The sequence below is a fragment of the Alligator mississippiensis genome, chromosome 10, assembly GCF_030867095.1.
Source record: "Alligator mississippiensis isolate rAllMis1 chromosome 10, rAllMis1, whole genome shotgun sequence".
NCBI lineage: Eukaryota > Metazoa > Chordata > Crocodylia > Alligatoridae > Alligator > Alligator mississippiensis.
The window spans coordinates 5774796-5802486 of NC_081833.1; the positions used below are offsets into that span (position 1 = coordinate 5774796).

General features: G+C 48.4%; 3 protein-coding genes across 9 annotated transcripts in view; 1 reads left to right on the forward strand and 2 right to left on the reverse strand.

Moving 5' to 3' along the window:
* MPHOSPH9 (M-phase phosphoprotein 9) overlaps nucleotides 1-5271 on the reverse strand; it is a 42210-nt gene extending 36939 nt beyond the window's left edge. For 2 of the 4 annotated variants that reach the window (XM_006266613.4, XM_014598561.3), the window contains exons 1-2: nucleotides 5180-5268; nucleotides 1447-1582 (exon numbers count right to left, since the gene is read on the reverse strand). In XM_006266613.4, the coding sequence (XP_006266675.2) occupies nucleotides 1447-1553 (107 nt within the window). In that variant the 5' untranslated portion in view covers nucleotides 1554-1582; nucleotides 5180-5268. Of the gene's footprint in view, nucleotides 1-1446; nucleotides 1583-4567; nucleotides 4905-5179 lie in introns of those variants that run through there. The other 2 variants (XM_014598562.3, XM_019486728.2) reach the window with 2 other exon arrangements.
* Nucleotides 5272-5424: 153 nt separating this feature from the next.
* MTRFR (mitochondrial translation release factor in rescue) lies at nucleotides 5425-11080 on the forward strand. 4 transcript variants are annotated; one of them, XM_059713411.1, is made up of 4 exons: nucleotides 5425-5505; nucleotides 7813-7983; nucleotides 8444-8761; nucleotides 9486-11080. In XM_059713411.1, exons 3-4 carry the CDS (start codon nucleotides 8480-8482, stop codon nucleotides 9708-9710), a joined length of 507 nt encoding a protein of 168 aa, XP_059569394.1. In that variant the 5' UTR covers nucleotides 5425-5505; nucleotides 7813-7983; nucleotides 8444-8479; the 3' UTR covers nucleotides 9711-11080. The 4 variants fall into 4 exon arrangements, with proteins under 4 accessions (XP_059569394.1, XP_019342275.1, XP_019342276.1 ...); XM_019486730.2 differs by lacking the exon at nucleotides 5425-5505 and adding an exon at nucleotides 5590-5678; XM_019486731.2 differs by lacking the exon at nucleotides 5425-5505 and adding an exon at nucleotides 5685-6150.
* Nucleotides 11021-27691, reverse strand: CDK2AP1 (cyclin dependent kinase 2 associated protein 1). Its single transcript, XM_059713410.1, is given in 6 exon segments — nucleotides 11021-11837; nucleotides 14562-14688; nucleotides 15607-15713; nucleotides 27141-27211; nucleotides 27213-27304; nucleotides 27306-27691. Coding segments are annotated over 6 exon segments (777 nt in total). The 5' UTR covers nucleotides 27618-27691; the 3' UTR covers nucleotides 11021-11769.

Consider the following 27691-nt stretch of genomic DNA (forward strand, 5'->3'; position numbering starts at 1 on the left):
AAGGTGCAAGCAGGTCCAACAGGGCGTGCGGGCGAGTAACAGACCCCTGGGGTGGAGATGGCATGGTGTAAAACCAACGCTGTGGTCAAGTTAGACTTTATTCTGAGTGGGGCTTGAGCCTGATTTAGGAAGTTGGTGTTAAACCTCTAAATTTGAACCTGTTCCTTGTTACTGCTATCCAGAGTCTGGCAGAAGGGTTGCATTTACATTCAGTAAAACATAAAACAGTAAAAAAATGTGTCTGTTGGTAACAAGTCTGCAAATGATCAGTGAAAAAAGGAAAAAAGAAATGTTCTTGGGTTGGCAACCCTGATCCCTAAGCTTTCTTGGGAAACATGTCTGTTCCCCTTTCTGTTGGGTAGTTGAGTTGAGGCCCCCAAAACTTTATCCTAACACTTTACTTCTCAGCAGGCATTCTATCCCACAGAGAAGCTGAAAAGGTATTTGCCACAAGAAGTCCATCTTGCTCACCTGCACCACAGTGCTTCCTTAAACCACTGATTACAATCTTATGCCTAATTAGCCATCTAGGAGGTTAAGTCACCCACACCAGGATGCCTGGAACAGCTGAGAAGCATGCCTAAGGGGATCTGGTGTATATTTTCCCAACAGAGTTGTTTGGCAGAACTCTACTGCAAACCAGAATATTTAATGAGACAATATATTTTTCTTATCTTAGTAAAGCGTTAAAGAGAAAAATTAGATTGGCAACGAAGGAAGCAGACAGAGATTGTTGTGATGACAGGTGTTTTTTCCTCCTTCTAGTCTATATAAAGATGTCACTGCTTATTTATAGTTATAAGAGTCAACAGGTATATGTGCTGATTTTTGGTAGTTTTATTTAATAAAATGCTCTAGATATAGACTGGTTTTCCTTTGCTCCCTATTTATTGTTTCACCTGCTTTGAAATGGCAACTTGTAGCAGTTTGAACAAGACTGTCTAGTTCCATTATAAAGATTGCTGTCATCCAAAAAATAAATTTGATTTTGGGGCTTTTGGCAGCAGTACTCATTGAATCACAGTAGAGAGCCATACCACAGCTCCTCTCTTTACCCAGTGTATTCAGAAGGCTGTAAAACATCACAGCTTCACCCACTTCATGCTGCTATCAACTGGTCAGCTCAATTTAACATAAAATACAAATTATTCACAAAATATTTAAGTACAACTGGTCAACATGCAGTTATAAAGGCTTGCATACAAATTCACTGATATAACAGCGTTCCCTACAGGTTAAAAAAAAATGAAACATGTTGAACTATCATATCATGTATATGTCTTAGACTTTTTCATCACATTTTTGTCAGAAACAGTAAAGACATGTATCATATTTTGAAGCTTTCTTTTCGCTAAGAGGTAATGCTTCAAATGAGTTGAGGCTCAAGGGAGGAGTACAATAACACTTTTTAAATTTCAAAGATCAGTTTGTGCTATTCACCATTACCTGTTAGTATTTAAGTTGCAGCCAGTGTTGTGCGTATTTCTGATGCCAGATTCTACAGAAGACGGCGGACTTTCTTGCACAATTTTCACCAAATCCAAATTTTCCATATTTTATGCCCCAGAAGGATGTTGTTCTCCTTTGAAAATACAGAAACATCACACTTTATTATTTCAAAAAGCAGTTTGGCTTAATTGTTTGAAGAAATGGAGTCTGATTCATCTTCTAATGCTTCATCAGCTAAGAGCGTGTTCATTCATAAACACAAAGACCCCAAGCTCCGAAACAGATTCTGAAAAAATAGGTTGACAAACTTCAAAGTTACTCAGCATATATGTTTTCAGGACTGATTCTGACTTGGCTGATAGATCAACTAAAAGCAATCTAAACAGACGTACACTAAGGTACCAGGGAAATGTTACGAAGCGATCAAATACAGTGGTAGAGTCCAATTCATAGATGTGGCCAAGACATTCTCGGTGAGCATTTCTGATATTGCTTTAATGTCTGCAATGTTCCCCAGGGTGCAGCTTCGCTAGAACCCCCGAATACCATGGCACTCGCAAGCAACCCCCACTTCCCTTGCCCCATACCCTATACCAAGTATAGGTTGGCAGTATTGTGACACACTGGCAGGAAAGGCTCTGCAAATGTTCTAGCCATACAGTTACTTACCTAATTCTTCCTTCACACGACCTTGATTGTGGTGTAACGTTTGTGTTAAGTCTCACAGGATTAATTAATACATTTTTCTTAATACTGCATAATAATTCACTCAAAAAGTAGTCACATTTTTTTCAGTAACATTTCTTTCTAGTTAATCATATGTAGCCAAATGTAATTTTTACTACAGTTAACTGATTCGCTGCACGCAAAAAAGCTGGGCAGTGTGATTTTACAACAAAAGGAAGAGAGCACTGGACTGTAGAGCATCCAAAGGGGTAATTTAAAAAAGGCAATGAGTAAAAACCTTTCTTCGTCAGAAGTAAAGACTCTTCTCTGCGGTGCTGTTTATTTCGGTATTTGCTACATATTAATGACTGTATCCCAACTACGTCCCGCTGCTGTAGCAAAGTATTATCTCTACTTAACAGGTTGGGGAATTCAAAGAGAGAGAGAGAGAATGGAGTAACTAGGCAAGTGACTGACAGAGCTGTAAAAAAAAAAAAACCCACCCTCCCATGTCACATCTCACAACCATCCTTTTTTCCTCTCTCTTTTGGGTTTATAAAATATGATGTCCAGTGGCAAGCAGTAGGTTCTTTCCAATGAACCAGACTGGAGGAGTCGTTAACTTTTGTAAGATTTAACGCTTTAAAAAAAAAAAAAAAAAAAAAAATTGTACAGCCCTTAGGGCTTCACAGATAACCTTCTAAATGTAACCTGCATTTAAACCAGTATGATGATCCCTTCCTAATCTTACAGATACAGTACCAGCCCCTCTGTTCAATTTCAAATTATTTTCCCAAAATTCAGTTGAACGGAATCAACTATATTCCACCTGGCTTCACTGAACAGGAGCAGTAACAATACTGACAATTTTTTTTTCTTAGACAGGCTCTGCAGCCCTCCCCATGGGAGGACACAAAAAAAGGAAACTAGCAGCAATAAATTAGTCTAATTAGACTACAGGTTAGTATAGTTACATGTTCTTGGGAGAAAACAGAAAAAAAGACAAAGGTCTCTCTCCCTTCTAGCAGTCAAGGAAACTGTGGGAAACCTTCACATTTTTCAGACACGTTAGGCTGATATAAAAAATAAAAATGAAGCATATATGCCCCGATCTTGTTCAGAGAATGAATGCTGTTGGGAAGCCCATTTCCATCTGCTAAGTGTCATGGATAATTCTCTCTCAGTATCATATTGTTCCTGGACCTTGCTGGTGCACAAGCTTTTTACACAGGTCTGTCTGACAACTTCAGTCTTCAAACTAATGGGTGTATAGTCAGTGTGTCAGACCCTGTTCTAAAAGTTGAAGGATTTTGCTCACTGCCACCCACCCCAGGAAACTTAGAAGTGGGTCACTCATAAGTGTATCAGCACTGCTTCCCAAATCAGCAAAAGGGATCACTTACAAACTAATATGGGGGTCCTTTTTCCCCCACCAAAGCCTGAATAAACTGCCTCTACAATGCTCAGACTGAAGTGTTGACTTTCTAAAGCCTGGTCCCTATTCCATTGTGGAGCCATGTTTGAAATCATCTTCCATTAACAAACCACTCAACAGCAGCATATATTACAAGTGTTCAGGCACCATGCCATGTCTCTATTGGAAGGAGGTAAATTATAAAATGTGGGGGTTTTTTGGTGCGATTATTCTGTAACAGAGACCTTTACAGAATAAGATGGTCTCTATCCTCAGTACATACTGAAACCATGTCAGTACCACGCCAGCTACAACTGTTCAAAAACACAATCAGCAGGCACAGTTCTACTCTACTTTCTACCCCATCTAAGCAACAAAAGCAGTCAAGCCAAGAACTTGATCAAAACATTAATCTGTGGAGCTGGATGAACTCTAACTGTGATATAACCTGGTTTCACACTGCCGTTGCAACAGCTAGTGCTTGTCCACAGCAAAAATGCAGCCTTACCATGACAGGATCAGGGAATAACTCATCAGTCCCTGGGCCGTGGCAGTGCAGGGCTGGGGTTTCCATGGAAGCTAGTCCCAGCAGCGCTGGCAGGGCGCATGGCTGGGTGGGTGGGGAGCTGCTCTGAGCCCGGGGCTGGGGTCTTGCGGCAGCAGCAACAGCGTGGTCCAGGGCCGGGGCAGAGCTGTGATCCCCTGCTGGAGGCATGCAGGCAGCAGATCGCAGTTCTGCCCCAGCTCCGGGCCACGCTGTCACCACCGCAAGATCCCAACCCCAGAGTAGCTCCCTGCCGGCGCTGCTGGGGCCCGTCTCCATGGAAACCCTAGCCCCACCCTCACAGCCCCACAGCTGCTGTGGTCTCCATGGAAACTGGCTGCAGCAGCACAGGCAAGGGCTGCTGGGAAATGGAGTCCGCCGCAGTCCAATCCAGCCTGTTGGCCAGACTTTGCCCACCCCCTCTCTCCATGGGGACAGTAAAGGTCGAGCTTTGCAACCCAGTCCAGCATTTTAAACCCAAGTGAATCACTTACGTTTTTACACGCCCGTTAATAAAACTACGAAGCAAACGACAAAACAGCAGGTCGCCATTGCTCTTCTAAGCTCCGGCCGTGCAGCAGCTCCTGCTTTTCAACCGCGGCATTTGGGATTTTATTCTCCTTTTCTAAACTGGCGGTCCATGATGCACCACAGCACTAATTTCACAGGGGAGAACAGGCCGGCTGCCATTGCTCCGCTGCTTAACAGTGCCCGCAGAGTGCCCAGCTCCTTATAAATGTCACATTCTGATATTTCATAGGACCAGGGTAGGAATCGTTCCTGGGTCTCATGCAGCAGGTCGGGCTCTGTGACCCAGGCCAAAAACCCACAGCCAACCCCACCCCCCACCCACCTCCCGGCCTGTCCCAAGTTCTCAAGTCGAGCCCCGCCCCCCTCCTCTCATTGGACAGCCCTCCGCCGTGTTCTGGAATGTTGACAGCGCCGCAGCCTGCTGGTTGGCTGGCAGGCCCGCCACTCCATAGTAGGGGCGGGATCATAGGTATAAATGAGGACGCAGCGGTGGGGGAAGGGGGGACGGAGCAACCCGGCCCTGCCGGGGGCGCGAATCACGGCCCGGTGCGTGCTGGGGGTCGTTGCGCTCCTACCTGCATGTCTGCGCGCTCAGCAGGCCGCGTGCGCTTGGCAGGGGGGGCAAAGCGCGCTCCGGCGGCCGTTAGACAGTAAACAAGAGCGAGCTGCCTTCTTCCGCCCCGCGATTGGCGGCGGGGATTCGAACGTGAGAGTGCAAAGGGCAAGCTATGAGGCGTCCCCGGCGGGGATTGGCCGACCGGGCCACGCGCCAGGCCCGGGCCCGCGAGCCGATTGGCTGAAGTCGAGGAAGATGCGCGATGCGCGCCTCCGTGCCCTGATTGGCCCGTCCGGCTACGCGCCGGACAAGCTGCCGGCACACGATTGGCGGCAAGTGAAGCGGGTGCGTGAGACGACCCCCGTGATTGGCTGGCGGGCTACAGCTTTAGGCCGGCGAAGGGAGGAGGGGGAGCGGTGCCTCTTAGCCTCAAGCTGCGCATGCGCGGGGAGGGGAGTGGTGACGCGACGAGGAAGTGGTTGGTGCATGCGCACTGGGCGCGCGGCCTGCTCCCTGAGGTAAGAGCAGCGCACGGGGGCCGTTAAACCGTCGCCGCGCGGGGGCCCCTGGGGCGCCCCGGCGGCGACCTCCCCGCGGCCTCGTCCCGTCCCGCTCTCCCTTCGCGCTGAAGCGACGCCTCGGAGCACCCGCCTCCTGCGTCCTCCCTGAGGCTGAATTTGGATGACCTGTCAGCAAAGTGGACACCTGTTGCAAAATGTTGCGGCCCCTAAAGTGGCGGGGAGGGGCTTAGGTCATGAAAATTAAGCCTTTATCAGCAAGTCGGACACTCGTTGCAAAATGTGGGGGGCCCTAAAGTGCGGGGGGGGCCTTACAGGGTTAATTGTCATGACATCAGCAACATTAGTTGCAAAATTTAGGGGCCCCCTAAAGTGTGGGGCCCAGGTTTGCCCCCCCTAAGGCTGTCACTGCAACAAAACGCTTCACTCCCATCATTGAGTTGCTAGCGCCACCAAGCGGCCGGTGACAACGGTGAGGTGGTTTGTTTTTGGGGGGGGAGGGGGTGTATCTTTTTTCATTCCTGTAACACTTCTCTTCTACAAGGAGGTACAGGTATTAGAGAGCGGAAACACACTTTTAAAAGCAGTTTGGAGCCGGCAGCTTGCGTATGAAAGCCGTTTATTCTTGGGTTTAAACCCGTGGAGCGTGCCGTCGGATGGGTTTTTCGTTCGGAAGAATAAATGGTGTCGAAGTCGCCTGCACGGTCCTTCCCGCGCTCGCCCGTCTGGACACAGCCGAGCCCTGGCCTGGACGGGGAGGCCGAGCTGTGCTTCTGGCCTTAAAGCCCGTTTGCTCCACGATCCGTCTTGTTTCAAACTCTGAAAGAACCGGGTTTGATTGGGGCTGGGAAGGGGGACGTGACTCGGGAGCGGAGTCCCATCGGTTGGACGGGCGCTAAATACCGCAGCGACCAATTTAGTCTGGAATAAAATTGATGTATCTGGGAAACACCTTTAGTAGAGCCAACACAGACCGGAGCAGCAAACACCTGTAACTAAAATGGTGCTCCGATATATTTAAAAAAAATTGGAAATGGGACCAAATAAGTTTAAAAAAAAAAAAAAAAAAGTTTGTTTTCTGTTCATAAACGTGAGCTAAGTGGTGGCATTGTAAAATATTCTGTCATAATGTCACCATGCATTTGTATTTGCTTTTTGTAGAGATATTAATCATTAACACACTATTATTTCTGTCCCCAAACCACCCCAAGGTGTTTTGTGTAAAATTGTACAGTGTATAGGTAGAAAGTTATTGGCATCCGGCATCAAAATGCTTCCGTCTGTGGGGTTGAACACGTCTTTAGCACCGCACGACACAGCAGCGTAGAAAAGTTAATCTTCCTTTTCTATTGCAAGTGAAATTCATAAAGGTAGAATGCATTTTGCTCCTTCTTGAAACTTGAGTAATGTGATATGAGCACCCAAAAAGTCCTGCCGAGTATTAAAAGTTCTGGTCGGAAATGACCCTTATGTTTTGTTTGAAAGATAACGGCATTGTTTTAGTACCGAGTCAGTGTAATGGGTCATCAGCCAAATCGCTAACTGCAGTCACTTTCTGTACCACCTACATGGTGCTTGGAGGTCTCTCAGCCAGGTATGTTATTATCTAGCAAAGAGTCATTTTCTGCTCGATAAGCTGAGGCCGGTTTTCATTGCTATTACGTCACTAACTTGAAATATTTAAGTTTAGCTAATTTTATTGTAGTCTGCAGAGAAATTAAATTGAGTTCTTGTTAGCTGGGTTACCTTAGGTATCAAAACTTTCTGCCAGGAGCTGGTGTATATCTGCAAAGAGACACGCATACACCCAGGTTTCTTGTGCAGGAAAAGCTGGGGATGTTTGTTGTAATCTTGAATACACCATTTCTGTTCAACTCCTGACAAAGTGTTCAAGTTTTGGTTTGATTGGGCGTTCTCCTGAGATCATCTGGTCCGTGGGACAGATTCATCCTACAGTCTGTGCTAGCATGGTAGGGAGTTGCAGTCTTGCTCTGTTGTGGAGCCAGCATTACTGAAGTAGTAGGGGAGAGTCAGCTGGGGATGTGCTAGTCTACTGCATTTCCCAGGAATCCTCCAGCAGGAGGGCTTCTACTGGTATTGCCATGACTTAAACCTGTCTTTCTTGACCCAACAGAGTCTCCGTACCAGGACTTGTCCTCCCTCTGGACCTCCAAAGGTATTCTGTGAGGGTGGAATTATGCCTCCCACTGCCAGCAAAAGCAAATGTGGACTCAATGGGAGGCTTACAAATCTGATTGTAGATGTGTGGCTAACCTCCTCTTCTCACTAAGTTTCTATCACTTAGGTAAGGAAGTATTCTGGCCCCAAATATTTTAGTAGAGCTAGAATTTAACCCATACCCAGTTGTCTTTCATCCAACTGGTACTTTGGACCACTTTAAAAAATAGAGTCCTGAAAAGCTACAAAGACAATGCAAGTAGTTTGCATTCCACCTGAACAAGGAATGCCCCCAAATTTACATCTTCTGTGCAAGGAGCTTTTAGTCTCCTCTCAACTTGTTGCCATTATACAGATCCCATTTAGGAGCAGCTGGTTAACTTTTGGCTAGTTTAAGAAAGAATGTTACAGCTTCACATCAGTTTGTTTGAATTCTTACCATTCCAGAGTCTCATTTTTGTTGCAAATTGCAACATCCCACAGGATACTTTAGATTAACATGAAGTGCCTGTGTATTATGTACAATAGCTGCAGATGTATTATAATGTTAAAACAAGATTTGTATCTTTTTTTTTTTTCTATTTCAGGTTCCATTGAAGGGGAACTCTTGTCTCCAATTCTTTATGAATGCTTTAGGCTTATTTTACTCTATGACCTGGCTGCCTAAAATAGGTGTAGTATCTTGGAGGCCATGGACTTTGAGGAAGCAACTGTTTTTATCCCCCAGGCAGTCTGTGCCTCTCTTCCAAGTAGCAGGAAAGAAGACTTCTCGTGATCTTCTTGCACTAAGTGAGACAGAATTAGAAGAACAGTTTGTAAGAGGTAGTGGCCCTGGAGGCCAAGCAACTAATAAAACAAACAACTGTGTTGTCTTGAAGCACATTCCATCTGGGATTGTAGTCAAGGTAATTGTGTGGTAGTGCTTTGTGTGGTAAAGAAGTTTGGCAATAGCCTGCTGGCAAAGCTATGAACTAATGGTTTGAGCCGATATAAAATCCTAAAGTTCTGACTTTTCTGTCTCGATATTTACAATCGCTTTATGTTGCTTTATTTTTCCCAGTATTTTTAAGGCTGCCTTATTAAAATTAGATTACAGAATCAGAGAAAGCTAGGGATAGAAAGCAGCTCAGGATGTCTTGAAGAAAGAAGTCCGGGGGTCAGACTTACAGGATCCCTTAGCTATTAAACACCTCAAAAACCTGAGCATTGTGTCATCCATCTGCCAGTAAATGGTGGGGGGGAGGTAGTGTGTGTTTCTTGTTTGTGGTTTTTTACTGCTGCAGCAGAGAGGCTAGCTCTCTGAAACATTATTTTAATTACTAGTTCAAATGAAATAACATGATAATGAGCTTCAAAATCATTCCTCAGATATTGAGAGAGAGACTTTATAACCCTTCAGAAACTGTTTTCTTGTTTGCTTGTCCACTTACATTAATAACTCTGAAACTTCAAATATTAATATCCCAAGCTTGGGGGAAGGGAGGGGGAGTTGATGCAGTAGTTCCCATGAGTTGAGGGCTGTAAGATCAGACCCTATGTTAGTACAACATACATAATAAAAGGAAAAAAGTGTTTCTAAGTGAAATAACATTATATTCAGAATAAAAAATACCCAACTATATTTTTCAGTGTCATCAAACTAGATCAGTGGAGCTGAACCGAAAGAGAGCTAGAGAGATACTGCAAGAAAAAATTGACCTATTTTACAAAGGTGAAGATAGTGATGTTTTCAAAGAGAAGATAGAAGCAGGGAGCAAAAAGCAAGAGAAGAAAAGAAAAGCAAAGGAAAACCTGGAAAGGAAAAAACAACTTAAAAAAATGCAAGAACTGGAGAATGAGGAACTGTTCCCCTGAAAACAGCAAGTGTGTTAATTTTCCATCATTTTGATGCCATAGGACTTCCCAAACACCACTGAAAATATTGAGTTATGAATGAGCTTCCATTAGCATAAAACAAGGCATTTAACCACTGGCTAACAGCAATCACATTTCAGCCTCAATCCACTGCCTCATTCTCCACATTCAACAGTCAAACTCAGCATGAATAGTTGGTTAAGGCAGTTTTGGTAAAAGAAGCAACATGATCATTTAGGCTTTGTTGCAGTGCATCTTACTGACTTTCTCTTCTTTATAGCCCATGGAAATAGAATAAGAAAAAACACAATAGGCTAAGAATAGTCTTTTCAGAGTGTGAGGATTTAGGCATATAATCATCTCTCTGTCCAATGCTTAAATTTTCTCTACATAAAGATGAGGGCATAACTAAAACATAGGACAACCCATAATCATTGCACAGGCAGTATTCCTACTGAAGTCAGAATCGCCTTCATAAACTACAGGATATCGAATAAACCAGCAACAGGATAATACCTTGTTCTTGCATAAAGAAGTGGAGGATACTGTAGACTGAAAAAATCAGCTGTGGAGAGAAAAAGGACTTAATCTTAAATGTTCTTAAGCAACAGAGTCCTTTTCCCCAAATTGTGTTAAGTCTTAGTACTGACCACTGTTGCCTCCTTTCTTTGGGTTTCCATCGTATACTAAACATCTACCTTCAGTAATAAATTCACAGCTTCATTTATCATGCAGTTTTGATATAGCAAAACAGGACATTATATTATGTGTATGAACTTTGCCTCAGAGGGTCCTCAGCTTGTTTGAAATATTTCCCTAGTGTTATTTGATTGGGAAGTAAGTATTGTGTGTTGTCACATAAATGCTGATTTGAATCCAGAGATGTGTGACTGATCTTCCTCTTAAAAGAGTAGAAAGATTTAGTCACGTCTGGAACTTTTATAGTCTCTCATGCACGTAGCATGGATTGCTATGAGAAGCTATGCCCCAGCAACGAAAGGGTAGAGAGAGAGAGCTTCCAAAAGGACATTCGTGGCACTTCGGAAGGTTTGTGGGCGCAGTGGGTTAGTTCTTTAGGAAGAGGAATGGAGACAGCAAACGGCCTTACCTCTTTCCTGCAGGGACGAGCTGCCTGCCTGCATCCAACTATGCCATGGACGGAGCATCTAGCTGCATGCAGTCGTGTTCTCTAGCCTGTTCCCAGATTTGAGCCTCACACATGAAGGTTAAACCTTTACCTATCTAACCAGGTTCTTTTGTACATTTAACATCAGATGGATTAAAGGCACTCTACATGGTTTTAATACAAATTGTTAATGAAAATAAGTTTTATTACATCAAGTAATAAATACATACAAAGATGCAAATAACAGTTTTAGTCATTTATCCAGAATGTTTTTTTTTTCTTCTTTTCTTTTTTTTTTGGCAAACTTACAACTGAAATCTTCAGCCTTAGTGTGAAAATTAGTTTTCTGGGACCTTGTTATTGTTTAATAGGTTGCCCTACCTCCTGTATAGCTCATGCACTTTAAATGGACTCCAAAGTACTAACAATCATGCAAATGCTTATGCAAAAAAAGGGTTATTTCTAAGCGGGAATCTATGCTGTATGACACTGTGTGATATAGCAGACTACTAGGTAAAACGTGCTATCTCTGCATTTATTTAAAAAAATGCTTGGAGCTTATGTCAAAGGATGGAAGTTTGACAATTTGGGGTTACGTGAATAGGCAAAGAAAAAGAATGAGACTGCGGCTGAATAGGAAAGGAAGTGAAGTATAGCCTGAGGGATAGAAAGCATTCCTTTGCATGCAGTTCAGCCTCAACAATCTTTAGAAATAATTTGGGGAGTTTAACGTCTTAAAAAAATGCAAACCCTTGTCAGTTGAAAAAAATCCTTGTTTTTCTCATTCTTAACTGTACATTTTTAAGGGCAAAAAAAGGAACGTAAAACATTCAAAATTAAAGGATTTATCTGAATGTTTTGAAAGTCACCAAGGGAATAACTAGTACTCTTCCTTCATAAAGAGGTGGAAAATCTTTTAACTGAATTAGTAGGCTAGGATCTTGCATTCCGTTCAGTCTCAGCCAAGCATTCTCGAACTAATCCTCTAGCATGAATGATGCCTGTAAAAGAATTGTACATTTTTGAGCATCTCATCCAGGTGCCAACTAAGGAAGTGAAAGTTCACAGGAAAAAAAAAAGCTTTTCCATCCTAAAATAACTTGCAAAGCTTCCACAATGCCCCTTAGGGAAGGCAGCTTCCCCAGCCCCCTCAAACCACCACCACAGCTAAGAAGTTTTTCTCCTCCAAATTGGCATCTGAAGTTTGAAGGGGGTCCAAGCCAAAGTCCTCCACCCCCTGAAGGTGACAGCTTCACATTCAGTCAGATTTAAACTGCACCTATCTACATTTAGAAACCTAACCTTTAGAAGTGTGGGTCTTGCACAGTTAACTTGACTAGTGATTACTTTTTAGTGAGGTTATCAAAACCTGAGGTAGTATTTGCTCTGAGAGGATGTGTCTGGAAAATCGAAGCCATGATAGCAGCCCCCTGCAAGGAGTGGTATCTGGAGAAGGGAAACTTCTGTAACAATTTCCTCTTTTTATTAACACTGGGGCAGCTCCAGCCAGGAGAGTTTTAGTGGAGACTGCCATCACCGTTTTAAGTACTGGCTTCTACCTTTGCTCAGATCTAGTGGACTTGAATTGAAACATTTCCAGGAGCTGAAAGGTGCCCAGTATACGCAGCACAGGTCTCCTGAGTTATGTTGGAAACTGGGATTAGTTGATTTTACATCTTGATAACCTGGGTGGGCTTTGGAACTAGTGGACAGGAGTCCTATTCTGGAAGAGCCATGTATGTCAGGTGCCTTTCCACTGCTGCAAACCACCCAAGCATGTGCACACGTGTTAATTCCCTCTCCTGTGGGTAGATTTTTGCAGCATTGGCAAATTAGCAAGTTAATCAGCCACTTGCACAGCCACCTACCAGCATTACAGACAGGGCCTAGATCTTCAAACCATGCTGCGCAAACATTCGCTGTGATGGCCAAAAGCAGGACTCACTTTTCTCTTACAAGCAGCTGAAGTAAAGGTGATGTTCATGCTAACAGTCTGCATCTTGCCAGACCTCTCCCAAGTTGTCCTATTAGCCTATTGCCACTCTTGATCTATTGACATTGACTCAGCCAATGCAAGAGAGAAGTGACTCCTGCAACATTGATTTTAGTCCAGCCAGATTCCACTTATCACTTTTCAGCAGACTTTATAGCATCCTTTCCCAGAACAGCTACTAGTCATTTTATTGCATGTCACAGCAGATATATGACTCCCCCATTAACGGTTGAGCTTTAAATAAAACCTCTGTAGTCCTGGGCAAGTGGAGAGTGGATTTGCGAGGTGGTGAAGTTATGTCTGCTACAACCACATAGTCTCTTCATTCTGAATGCACGAGCCAAGCTCGGCGCGGGGACCAAGGCAGCTGGAGTAGGGGAGGAAAAGGCTTTATGCCTTGCTGGCACAGGGTACGGCAGCCTGGGAAACTATACTCAGCTGCACACGCCCTCATGGGTCACACCAGCAGTCAGAGTGCCCCCATTCCTTCAGGAACATCCCTCCCACGGGTCCTGCAGAGGGAGATGTAGACAATCTCGTTTCCCCTCTGCTGCCAGGAAAGGACGTTTGTGACCCCTTTTAGCTGCATGAAGGAAGCTGTAGAGTTAATTAACGGAGCCCTTAGACCCCAGGAGCCTCTGGCTCTCTCCAATGTAATTATGTTCAATTATCAATGCGCATGGGAGTCTAAGCATCACAAACTCGGGAGCAGGAGAGAGTAAGACGCCAGCTGCTGCTGCAGCGTACTGCTGTACTACTCGAGTGCACGTCACCTTTTTCTCTACTGTCCACTTAACATACAAGTCACTGATACAACCTCATTCAGCTAAGGCTTGTTGGGCTGAATACAGTTCTCTGGTGTGACACAGACCCTTTGATTTGTGGTTTGAAGTCTATGGGAGAGACCCTACATGACTAAGGGCATGTCTACACAGCAAACCTACCACCCCAGGCAGCAGCATCCTCACACACGCACACTGCACTGTTCTCCATGAGCTGCCTTCTGGCCAAGAGGCAACACAACTGCATCTACGTGGTGCTTCAGGCAGACTAATCAGTGCTGAGTGACAGGGCCGATTAGCCCTTTCCTGCACTAAGGAACTCACCTGCAGCACTGCAAAGATGCAGCTTCACTGCTTCAGGGCCAGGAGACAATTCAGGTAGAGCAACGTGCTGTGTTCAAGGGCACTGCTGTTTTGCCTGGTAAGCAGAGCCATCCCTAGGGGTGTGCAGGGCATAGGGCATATCAGCCCATGTGGGGCCGGGGGTGGCGAATGAGAGGGCGGGGGCAGGAAGCGGCTGGAGCACAGAGCCAGCGGTGCGCGGCAGCCACGGCAGAGCTGGCGGCGTGCAGTGGCCACAACCAAGCTGGTACGCCACTGTCCTGTATGGAACCGTCTACGGGGGCCCCCCAAAGCACAAGGTTTGGGGAGGTCGCCCCAATTCACCGCCCCCCAGGGACAGTCCTGCTAGTAAGTTTGCCTTGTAGATATGCCTGACGTCACCAGAAACCGAGACACATTGAGGGGCTGGGCAGTTATGCTAACTTGGAGCCCTCTCTGTGCCATGCACTGGTTTCTCTTGATAGATGTCAGTGATTCCATCGTCTATGTTAACGAACTTAACTAAGTTCAGACATCTTAAATGTCTGCCCTCTGCGGTTGTCAGAAAACAATCTGTAAGCAACATACATGAGAAGACAGATACGTTTTACATGTCTAGTAAAAATTACCTCGTTTTAGCCTCTCCATGGCACTTTTACTTCCCGCATACGTGGGTCTAATTTCTTTTCCTAATTCTTCTATGATAGCTAGGAGTTCTGCATATTTGCTTTGTGGTACTTGACTGCTGCTGGTACCCTACAGTTTGAAAGAAGTTAATCTGAGTTACACGGTGAAAAACAAACAGCTGGAAAGAACAACTATTTCACAGAGCTTGTCCTGGCCATTTGCACTCCAATTTTAGAAGGCTATCAACATAATGCAGCTGTAGCTCCTGCTTTTGTAATCAGATGCTGCTCAGGTGCATTATCTCTTCTCACCCAAATGCAGGACTGGAGCCTTGGGTTGTAAAACATTTCATGTAGATAGCACTGCAAACAGAGTTAACAAATGCAACCCCCTTGTTACAGCCTCTCCCCCTCCTCTCTCTCACCACCACACTTTTCACTTTCTGTACTCTAAGTACTAGTACAGGCAGAAAAATGTTTACAGAATAAGTTAAAGTAGGGGGGAATTAGTGGGACACAATTACAAGAAAATGGTTTACACATCAAAAAAGAAAGCATCCTTCCCCCTGTTAAACGTTAGAAGCTGCCCTGAAATGGGAAGTTAGATCCCCGTAGCAGCCAACAAAGAGGCTTGGCTCATGCAGTGTAGAGCACTGGAAATTCTAAATTACCCACAGAAAACAATTAGAAATGCAATACTGCGACTATTCATTATTTGTAACACAGTAAGTGTTCAGTTGGTTTCAGCCCTGAACGTCAGATCACGAGCTATCCTCACTTTATATCCTCACCTTTGTCTTGGAACACAACTCGCATCACGGTTTGCCATGAGTCAGAAAAGCAGGGGCTAGTGGTCAGCTATTAATTCATCCCTGATGAGCATTATAATTATTCTAGTATGACATGAGGACGCATGTAATGACTCTGTTTGCCATTTGGATTTTATTTCCAAGCCCTGGAGAGGTCACATGGACAACAGCCCACAATTTACTAGCTTGAGCAAGGGCATTGTCACCAGAAAGATTTAAAAGAAAAATTAGAATTTTACCTGCATCCCTTGTGTGTAGCCTAGGGATGGTGGTCCGTAGTCATTTATAAGTTGTCTGTATTGTGCAGATGTGGCCATACTTGTGGAGGGAGAGTGAACGCTTCCAGCTTCCAAGAGAAAAAAAAAAAATTAAATCAAGACTTATTAGCTAAAGATGGATTAGTCAATACACATTAGGACTCAGTTTAGTGGGCTTTTTTCTCCTTTTTTTAAACAGTAACCTGATTCTTCTTCTCCCAGCCCACTAACGTCAATTAAGAGTCACACTATTCATTGGACACGGTACCAGTGATTAGCATAGCAGTCCTTTCACGGCTACTGTACATTTGAAAACAGTGCAGGCTGTAACATTAGCCACAGCATTTGCACTCTTTCAAGGGAAGTCCAGCATAGCATTGCAGGTTGCTCTGCAGACTTACTGTAAACAAAGAGGAGCTGTATTTTTGCTCCTGCCCTATGAATTAAGTCCAACACCAAGCTATTTTCAATTTAACAGCACAGATTACGATCAATTTTTACATCTCAAAGTGTCATCAAGTGGACAAGGCAAAATTACCCTCGCTGCTATGTGCAGCCAAGACCACAACTCAGAACTGGCGGCAATCTGATGAAGTCTCTGGGTCCCTCTGTTCACTGTGTGACATCAGCAGTGAATACTGTTGCTATTTTCTACCCTCTTCTGTGATGTCAGACGCTTCTAACCAGCCAGGTCGCACCATGCAAAAATCAACCAAAGTAATACAAAACTACCAGGTTTGGGGGGTTTTTTGGTTGTTAAGTTCTAATGTTTCCTAAGATTTCCAGACTTCAGGGTGCAGCGACACTGCTGTAATACAACAGTCTCAATATAAACATACATTTACTTTTTTCGCTATCAGGCTTTACGGTCTCCTAAAATGCCTACTGGTTGAGACACTACTTTGGGGGACGATAAATCCCAATGTGGATCTTAACAGAAGCAATTATTGGCTTAATGCTCCTTCTTGTTTGTTTAAAAAATAGTTCATTCCTTACAAAGACACACTGCATCAAGGATAGCAGCTTTTGGAGGATGACCTGTCCTGAAGAGAGCAAGGTGAGATATTCATACAGCACAGGAACTTCTCCAGCAAGCCCACCCTCCTTCAAAACAAGCGTTTACCTTAGGATTACATTAATCAATCAACGTGGCTTTTTTAAACGAACCAACAGGCCCTTCCTTAATGAGTTCTGCCAGGGTGATTGATCAAAGATCTGTCCCACCAATGGCAAAATCATTGGGTTTTTTTTTAATTTTGTTTCTTTGCTCTTAATATGTTTGGGAGAGAAATGGCGGGGGGAGAATCATTTCCCCCTTTTCCTAACGGGCCACAAACTGTTCAAAGGGATGCGCGGGATACAAATCCAGCATCAGATCCCCCTGATTTAAAGACCCAGCCACCATCCCCTTTACAGTCTACTAATGGCACCCATCCATCTTGTATCCTTATCTTCCCACTGAAACAGCCTCCTCAATCATCTGTCATCCATCCTTTTCAGGAAAATGCACCATTAAGCACACGCTCGCACACACACACACACCCCCCTGCCCATGTTCAGAGCCTTGCCTCGCTATGACTCCTGCCCCAGCAGGGACTGCAAAAGCAGACTCAAAGGGGCTTTATACCAACATGTTTTAGCTACTCCTTTGCTTTCCTTTTCCCTTTCAAATGCTCCTGGCTCCTACTGTTGCTTTCCTCCCTGTCCTCTTCCCTCAGGGGCCACTCAGACCCAGCACTGCTTTTCTGATGGACAGGTCCCTCTCCTATAACCTCCCTCCAAGGGATACTTCTGCTGATTTCTGAAGGGAGAAACGCGCCTTGTTTGCCTACCTTGGTTGGCATTTAAATGACAAGCTACAGTATTAGGATTGCAAGTTGTGCAATTTATAATGTGCTATTTTCATTGCTGAGTGTTTTAATCCTGATTTCTGTTCTTCCTGGAAAGATGCTATCAGAGGAAACACAAGGCCAGAGGTCAAAGTGTCAGAGACAAGCCTGGGTGCAAAAGGGATACTTTTGGGCAGAATTATTCTGCTTTTGCAGCAATCCCAGGGTATCGCCATGGCCTTGTGTTCGCTCCCAGAACAAGGGGTGTTCTCCCCACATGCCTGCTACCGGGGCATAATAACCTAGTCAAGACAGGTTGCAGTTTTCATGCCAGTTACTTAGTTCAGACAAATGGCAGGCTCTCACGTAGTCTTTACCTCCATCTGCTAACTCACATGAAAAATCTGAACTGCCTCGTCTTCACAAAGATGTCACACCCAGCTGGCAATCGAACCACGGCTGACACAAGGTAAGGACGCTCCTCTTCCCTACTGAAGACATCAGGACCTTTTCGACTGTGTTTTCTATTCCTACGCTGTGGAATATTAGTTGCCGACAAAGCGCACATACCGTTCATTGCAAGATTTCTATATCCAGCTCTTAACCAATATTTCAGAGTCAATCGTATGAAGTTATAACCACCACTCAGGATGCAGCTGTGCAGGAGGCAACATCTTTTCTCCAAGAATCGAGGGCTTTATAAACACCATGCAAGACAGCAGGGTTTGACTGCACCCACGAACGACTGGTGCCTCCCGAGACGGGGGGCACAGTTTGTGGGCGGCGGGGTGGCGGGCGGTGACCACCTGCAGAAGCCGGTGGTGGTGATCGGCGACTGCCCACGGAAGCATCCAATGTTGCGGGGGGAGGCATGTGCCTTCCCCCATTGCCCCCCGAGTCGCCTGTGACTGCACCTGTTTTGCAGAAAGGAAAACTGGGATACAGGCAGGTGACATGACTTTCCCCAAGCTCACAAAGCCAAACCTTACAAAGGTTTGCTGTCAAACTATTATGAACAATCTCGCTGAAGTCAGTCCGACAGTTCGCAGCAATAAACACAACACCTGGGAATCCGCGCGCACAAGCTCAGGCTCTGAATCGCTTTGGAGAACAATACAAGTGCCCTGACCCCAGTCACTTGTGCTGGCTGCTAACCACCACATGGACCATGAAGTCAAAGAAACAAGAACCTACCAAAGTCATTACAACTGGCTGCTACTTAACAGCAATACAGAAGAGACACATTATTGATCTTCTCAGACCACGTTAAAACCGAGCCACACTCCCAGTCTGCACAAAGGTCAAGATGACACAAGGAACATACGGAAAATTAACCCCCCCAATAACCAATACATGCCCCTTATACGGGAGACAGAGCAGTGAATCCATAGCAAGATGCCTGGCCAAGTTGCACAGGTCTGCAAGCTGACAACAATAAGGCACTGCAGTACCAGGTTGCTGGTCTCTGCATGGCAGCTTCATTTCATTAGTAAGAAATGTAAGACAAACAAGGAGACTATGCTAGCAGCCTGACCCCATCGGATAGCCACAGAAAGAAGCCCAGGACTGGAATTTCAGCGCCATCACACCCGTTCCCATCTCGTTTTGTTAGTAATCAGATCAATGGAGTGCTGCCACCTGAGCAGCCAGAAATGCTGTATTGTCTACTCTCCCCCTAGCATATGCAGAGCTGGGATGCAGACACTAGAGGCCATTACTGAGTAAAGAATGTCCTGCCAAGTGACAGATCGTGGTAACCATGGTGAGTTTACCTGTTTCTTTGCAGTCTGCATCAAAAATGTAATAAGACATAATGCCATGCGCCAACCACTTTATCAGCAACAGCAGCAGCAGCCGGCACGGAGAACAAAGAGAGGGATTGGACTTGGCTGTGATGCCAGCGCTGTGTGCACGGCGAACGCCCATGTCAGACGCTGTGCCAGTCAAACCCAGCTGGAGGGTGGGACTCCTCACAAGGAACAGAAATGAGAGTTGGTTTATCTGGGAGGAGGTTGCAATCCTGATAACGAGCTCGGCTGAGGGGTGCTTCACACACACAGGGTAACGGACCTTAGCTTTTCCTCAGCCTCCCTCAAAGACTGATGAATGACACTGCTCGGTTAACCCCACCTACACCTGCATGTCTCGGATCACCTCGCCCGGCCGCTGCCATTCTAACTGGCAGGAAAAATCGAGCCAGCAAGCCCCATGCTATCAGGTCCAGACATGGATGGGTAGGTCTACTAGAAAGAGGACGTGTTCTCCAATTAGCTACGCTGCGTTCATGTAGCCTGGAAGACGAGCTTGATTCGCTTCATGCTCACTTGGCTGCTAGCCACCACATGGGCCAGGAAGTCCCAGAAATAGGAATCCAAGCAAAATGAAAACGCACCTCTTTTTGCTCTTTTCACTGCAAAATATCCCCAAAGTCTGGGCTGTGCAGACAGGAGCGATTCACCTGCCAGGAGGGTTGACTATCATACCGGTTCTGGCCACCTCAACCCATTGAAGGTGTTGATGCCATCTCCAGAGCCCCCTGTGGCTTCAATCTTGGCCACTGCAGACGTCGTCCTCGGCCAGTACTGGGGAAGAAGCCAGTTGGGATGGCTCCGACGACAGCCCGAAGGACGTTCTTGGCGGGGGAAGGAGGACACAACTCAAATCCACTCCTCGCCTTAGCCCAACTGAGCTCAAGGTGATGGGCCTTCCCCAACTGGTGCAAAGTCTGGGGTGGTGCCTTGGAGGTCACTTCATCCTAGGCTGGTAGCTCTTTCCTGTTGATCCCACCCAGTAGAGGAGTGGCTATGGTTTTAACACAAATACATCAGCTTGGCACTGCACTTCTAGACCTAGGTAGATCCACACACAGGCCTAACGTACCAGAAACCGTGTAATAGCTGATTGTTCTTTAAGACCCAGCTGTTAAGAGTCAAGCAATTCTGTGGAAACCTCAGCTTTTTAAAAGGCCATTTCTAGCCTGCTGGTTTGCAGAGACCTGCTTGAAAATGCAACTCAAATGCACCTGAGAAGTTCAGCAACGCAGGACTGGAAGGGACCTCGTGGGTCGCAGGGGCAAGCGCCTGCGATCGCAGTCACGTTACAGGATCTCATCCAACAACTGTTCAAGCTCCATCTTAAAAATAATGTCAGGGTTTTTTATTTTGTTTGCACTGGGAGGCTGTTCCAAAAGCTCGCTCCTCCGATGGCTGGAAGCCTTTCCCGGATTGTCACACTAAATTTATTCATGGTTAATTTATATCTGTTTTGCTCTTGTGCCAATATTGTACTTAACTAAAGGGCAAAGAACAGTTTTAGCAAAAGGCCCCAAATAGATGTACATATTTTTGCCCTCAGACTCACAATTCAAGGCCACGTCACGGTTTTGGAGTGAAGGGGCTTAGCAGGACAAGACACAGACAGAGAGGCGCGGGAGTGGCTGGTGGTGTCACCGGGGGCTCGGAAAGAGCGACAGGTTCAGATACTCTCCGAATCCGACACGTTCTTTCCTCACCCACTTTCTCCATCCTGTCATTCCCAGCTGCTCTCTGCAAGTCTGACTCAGCATCCTCTAAAGTAAATGGGAAGATCTTGTTGACTTAGAGAGGCCTGGAACCAGGCCTTATGTCAGTCCCATTATATTCCACACGCGCACACACACAGGAGGCAACTCCTATTTAAACTGCATTTTTAATGCAAACAGATCAGTGGGGAGCGTAATGCACTTGTGCACCCAGACCAGTTACCGCAAAGTAAACGAGGGCAGATTTCCATCGGTTCTTCCGCAAGAATTGCCTGCATACGCTCTTGCCTCGCAGTGCGCAGAAGCTAGCCCACGGGAGCTTGTGCTTCAGTGAAAAACCAGTGCTTTAAATACACAGACCCAAGCCTGTCTATGAACACTAGCGCGCACCAGGAATAACTCTGCTGAACGTTTTGGAGGGACACCAGAGTGAAATGGGTTTCGGTGAGCAGAGCATCAAGCCCATGGAGCATGCTTCTGGATGGGGCGGTAGTCTCAGCCATTCTGCCTGGGGATTTTCCACAGCTCATGTGCCTGGCTGCAAGTGTCCACACACCAGGAGCTGGGATCTCGCTCAGGGCACAGGCCCCATTTGCGGAATCCGACTGCTTCTACTCTCCACGCCCGCCAGCCTGAGCCAGGGTTCGGTGCCCAAAGCGGATGGGAGAGCGTAGCTCTTTGCGCTCCAGACCCACGGACTCGGTGTGTCCAGAACGTAAGCGATGTCCCACGGACATAAGCATCTCTGCCAACGGCTCTCAGGCCGATCTAGCGCGATGGATAGGACTGGAACTGCCGACCTAGAGGCCGCTCGCTCCATGTGTCCTCCCCAATCCTCTTGCATCTCTCCGAGCACCTTAAGGAAACCTAGTTGGGTTCAAAGGGTTGGCCCTGATTTTAATCTCCACAAAGTCCCCTTGTGCCCCCCACTTCTGAACCCCTTACATAGGCCGAGTTGTGGAGAGGGGGCCCTGGTGTCAGTAGAGTTAGGTTTGCCATTTCTTTTACACACAAAGAAAGAGAAGATCCCCAAAAGCTACAATATTCTCTACCCCGATAGTCAAAGACCCTACTGGATCTTCCCTTAGGATGCAGGACTTCAGCTTGTGACTGTGGCATCCTTAAGCAAGTTAACATCACCCGCAGCCAAGGGATACTCAGGTGAGGTTTTGTAGCTCCCAGTTTTTATTTTTTAAAAGTGCAAAATACTTGTCAGTACCCACCACACTTTCCTTTCCTATTGGGGAAAGGAAACACGGAGTGGTAACTCGCTTGGTCCTTGACAAAGTGAGTGAGTTACAACTCAGCAACGGCGCGTTTCTTCTCAGCTCATTTTTTAACACAATACAGACTGCAGAGCAAGCATGGCATTAATGGCACTAATGGCACTTAATTGCCAGTCAAAAACAATGCCCGTATAAAGTCTTTAAAGTATGAATCCAAGACAAGTGCACACAAACATTTTGATTTAAATCTCAAAGAGACCAGAAGAGACTCATGTAGTGACAAGCTACCTCTATGCATCTGGCATGCACTAACTGGTGTCCTTGCTTTCTGTACGTCCTAGGAACAACGGAGCCCACGCTCCCCGTGAAACCTGAATAAGAGCACTTGGTAGCTCACTTGCAACCATACCAAGCCTACAATATCTCCGCAAAGGGTGGTAAGACAGGAATATGCTCCGGCAGATCTGAGTCAGAGCCCTGATGGTACAACAAACCGCCATGGACTGGGTGGGGCGCATGTGCACCTCTGCCTCTGCTAGACAGACTTCGATCTGCTCAGCTGCCCGTCACACACTCTCCACTGTTGCCAGCTAAAGGAGATTCTTTTGGCTCAAGTTCGATGGAATCCTTGAGATTTTGGAGCAAAAAATCCAAGTCAGGGGGCTTGTCTCTATTATGAGTTGTGGCCGGCACCATTATGCTGTTGCAGACCCCAAGGGAAGATGCCGCATATGACCAATGAGATCTTTCTTTAAGTTTAACTACATCAACTCCCCAAACAGCACCCGCCAGACTGACAGAAGCCCCCTTGGGGGCATTGCGATGTTGGCGAGGGCGCGATCCCTTCACATCCACCCATAGCTACACCAGCAACACATCGAACACTGCATACGCAGCGCCAGCCCTGGAAGTTCGAATAGACTCTGCCTTCAAAGGCTCACCATCACAAAGCATAGAGCTAGGATGCTGCCTATTTTAAAACCCTGGTCAAATCTGTTGCAATTATCTCCTCTGGATTCTTGATAGAAATGCTTCAGAACAACTCCATTCCCAGCCTGGGATGAGGAGAGTGTGAGAGTTGCGAGGGGCAGGGAAAGGGGAGTGATAAGCTACCACTTCTTTGAGAATCAGAAACCAAAGATTTCCAGTGCAATTTGTAACTGGCCAAGCACCATTCCCAGGCTGGGCAGATTCTGAGCAAATTGATTAAAAATGCAAACAACACAGAGCCATGAAGGTTCAAAGGAAAAGCAACTAGGGGGGAAGGGGAGTTTGGAGAAAGGTAGAGGGTCCAACTTTCAGCTCTCATTCACAAGCTGATCTGTTGGAATCAGTGGAGATCTACCAGCTTCATCAGCTGGGGATTGTCCCTAGTCGGGCAGGGGCTGGAAATCAAAGAGGAACCAGTACTTCACAGTGTCCGAAGAATGGCAAACAATGGGCATCAGCGAGGGATTAAAATGTAGAAGCCAGGAGAAAACAGGAGATGAAGGAACTCGGAGAGATCGGAGGATGTGAGCAGGCAGCATCACCTGTATTAATCAGGACTCATTTTCCACTTTGATATAATTAAAAAATAAAGAGGGCGCCTGCGTCTGTGATTACCGGAACACCTGCCAGCGGTGGGCTTCGAAATTAAGCATCAGCGCTAAATGTTACACCACAAGCCGCCAGGCTCCAGAGAGGGGTGTCCCTCGGGGAAAGCCTCGAGATGCTCAGTGTTGAGTCACACAGGCCCGAACCGTTAGTGCCCTGCACTTTGCATCATCCCTCCCACCTGCAAAGAGTGCGTGTTCAACGCGTGTCAAACCACACTCCTTGGCTGGGATGTTAAGGAAGACAAAGCAGGGGGGGCTGGCAGGAAATCAGGCCCCCCCGGCACATCATGCAGGTTAGCAACGTGCAGAGGAGGATGTCTTTCTTCCTCCCTCACTGCATCCCAAGAGCTGGGAAGAGGCTTCTCACCCCCACAAAAATCTCTATTATTTGCATACACGCCCCAGCCCTGTGCTGTAGCACGCCCTGAACCTGAGGCAGTGCAGCTGTCTCACCCTTGTCCTCAAAGACTTGGTCCTAAGTCTGATGACGCTGTTAGCTCCAAGTGAGCTGGCCCATCAGGGGGGACAGGCTGAGCCACAACTGCGCCATGCAGTTAAAAATGCTGTTTCACAGGGTGGCTCCTCTCCGTTTCGCCCCACGACCTGAGCGGAGCTAGCCCGAGTGAACTCTGCTGTGAGGATCCAGCCCCAGGAGCCATGCTGCCATGGCATTTCCAGACACCCCTGCACCGACATGCCTGCGCTGCAAAGCATCTACCTGGGACTCGCAGCTGTCCAGACCCCTGGGCCCTGCAGATGCAGAATGCACAGGGAGAAGCTTCTGCAGAGCTGGTTTCAGGCCAAAGAGGCAGATTTCCTGTTTCTGTCCCCTCTGCATGATAAAGCAGGGGGAGGAAAGGGGGGGGAACGTTTGGAAGCAAACCCAGGATTTTCACTCTTAGCTGGTGGCATTTAATTTAGACACAATAGAGAAGCAATCTCCTGAAACTCAGAATTAGGCTCCAGCAAGGAGGGGGTCCATTTGCAGTCACATCACTCTGAATGCGATATGTGTAACTGCAAGGACTTCTTTGTCTAACTCCCTTGGCCTGAGGCCATGGTGCTGGCATTACCAGGAGCTAGAGGAAGGGCTGGCGTGCGAGGGATAATGGCAGAAGACAGAGAGGAAAGAGAGAGCCCATTTTGGATCCCGACAAGACCGTTTTTCATTTAAAAAGACGAGGCGGGTGCCGAGGATGAAATGAGCACGGGAGCGAGCGCAAGTTAGGCGGGGAGAGTTGAAGCATCGCACAGAGCAGCTGCTGAAAAGCTGCGGAGAGGAGGAAGAGCGGCATGCAGGAATGCAATGCCCTGATCATGGCAGAAGCGGCAGAGATCAGGCCGACAGACCAGCAGCCGCGAAAGCACAGGGAGGAAAACTTTCCGAGTCACTCCCAGGGCCCATCTCAGGAGCACGTTGGACGCGGGGCTGCCTGTGGCTTTCCCGGGACGAGCTGTGAAGTCTCGTTTTTCTGCCCTGGCTCCATGACACCAGCCAAAAAAACAACAGAAAATTCTCGCTCCCCTACAATTATCGGGAGATATTTCAGAGATGAGACATAGGTTCCAGCCGGAGCCAGGACGGCCCGTTTCCACCGCTGGCGGCTTTCTGGGGACACCTCTGCTCTCCACGCCAGGCTGCCACGAGAGTCCTGAGCCAGAATCGCTTCTCGATTTCCAGCCCTTCGATTCTCCGAAGCAGCCCGGGGACACGAGGGCAGGCCGCAGAGCTGCACGTTCAGTGTACGCACCTGGGATACCACAGATACGCAACTCCTCGCACAAAGCTCGGCAGAGGTCGTAGGACTGGCACTTCATTTAGCTACTTCTCTGCTGGGGACAAAGCCACGAGCCTGGCTGTAACTGCCACCCTCCCGGTCCCTGGGGTAGGGGCATCTGTCACCAGTCCCCTCCACTCACCCCGACCACCAGGATCAGGCTGGAGGCAGTGCTGCAAGACCGCAGAGGGAGTCGGAAACACTTCCCACTCCTCCGTTAGCCAGAAGTTAAAGAACCTCCTTCCTGTGGGGATTTCATGTCAGACCTGCAGGTCAGACTGGGGGGAGGAGGAGGGGATTTTAAACCCGAACGAACGGTTCAAACCAACTTCTCCATTTTTGTTTTGTTTCCAACCAGAGCGGGGCCGCGGCCGGGGAGCCTCCCCGCAGCCCCCCCACCCCCCCGCAGCTTTGTGCAGAGCTCCCCGCTCCCACACAGATCACCCCAGGCACCCCCAGAGCCCTCCGGGGCACGGCCCCCTCGGGACAGAGCCAGGCGCGGGAACGCTGCGCTCAGGGGAGAGAGGACAGCGCGCGCACACTGTCTACACGCACACTCACACACACTGTACACACAGTCTAGAGACACACACTCACACGGTCTAGACACACGCAGTCGCACGCACAGTCTACATGCACAGTCTAGAGACATGCTCAGAGTCTACACACACACTCACACAGTCTGTACACAGTCTAGAGACACACTCAAGAGTCTACAGTGTCTACACAGAAGCATCTACACACACACACACACACACACACACTAGAGACACACGTCTACACAGAGCGTCTACACACTCACAGAGTCTAGAGACACTCACAGAGCCCACACAGTGTCTACACACACACACACACACACACACACACACACACACACACAGTGTACATGTCCATACCCAGTCTACAGACACACGTGCACACAGTCTGTACACAGTCTAGGCGCACACAGTGCACACTCACACACCCCATGTAGACACACACACACACACGCGCGCGCGCGGCGGGGCGAGGGGCGCGGGCGGGTTGTTCCCGAGGCGGAGGCGCGCGGGCTCCGCTCCCGTCCCGTCCCGTCCCGTCTCCTCCCCCGGGGGCGGCCGGAGCGGAGCGGACAAGCCCCGCCGGGGCCGGGCCGGGCCGGGCGCTGCCCCTCGCCTCGCGCGGCGGCGGGCGGGCTGGCGGTGCGGAGCGGTGCTTGGTGCGGGCGGCGGGCGGGCGGGCGGCGGCCGGGGCGGCGGCGCGGCACTTGCAGGGTGCCGCCAGCAGCGGTCCTCGTTGAGACGCCGGCGGAGCCTCCCGCTCCGGAGCAGCCGGGCGCCCCGGGGAGCGGCCGTGCGGGGCGCCGAGCGCAGCCGCCCGGCCCCGCACCTGCCGGGCGCCCGGGGAGAAGTTTGCGGCCGGGCGGGGCCGGGCCGGGGGGGCAGCCGGGCCGGTCCGTGCCGGGCCCGGGGGGGGGGGCGGGATCCCCGCGGGCCGGGGCTGGGGCCGGGGCCGGGGCCGGGTCGGGGGGCGGTGGGGTCGGCGGGCGGGGTTGGGGGGTGGCCGAGTTGCGGCCGCCGCGCACTCACCGGAGCCGAGGCCCGCGCCGGGGAGGTGCGAGCTGCCGCTGGGCTTGTAGGACATGCCGAGAGCCATGCCCGAGCCGGCCGGGCCGCGATCCCGCCGCCCCGGCGCTGCCAGCCACTTTGGGTTGTTTACAGCAGTCGCAGCACCGGCAAATATGGCCGTCACTTTGTATTGACACCCACAATGCAATCCATCAGCCGCGCATCACCGGCCGGCGGGCGGCCAGGAAACTTTCGGGGACGCGGCCCAGCCCCGGGGCCTCCCGCCGCCGCCGCCGCCGGGCAGCGCCGCTCCCCGAGCCGCACGGGGCCCCGGGCCAGGCCGCTCCGCCGCCGCCGCCGCCAACGCTCGCCCACCTCCCGACTCGGCGCGGGACGGGCACGGGCACGGGCACGGGCGGGGGGGCGCCCCGGCCAGGGGAAGCCCCGGAACCCCCCGCGTTCCGCCCGTGACGTCGCTGCCCGCCCGGGGCACGTCATGGAGTTCCCTGGAGACGTTCCAGGCCCCCTCGGGGGGCACGAGCCAAAGAAAGAGTTCAGGCGGCATCAGCCCG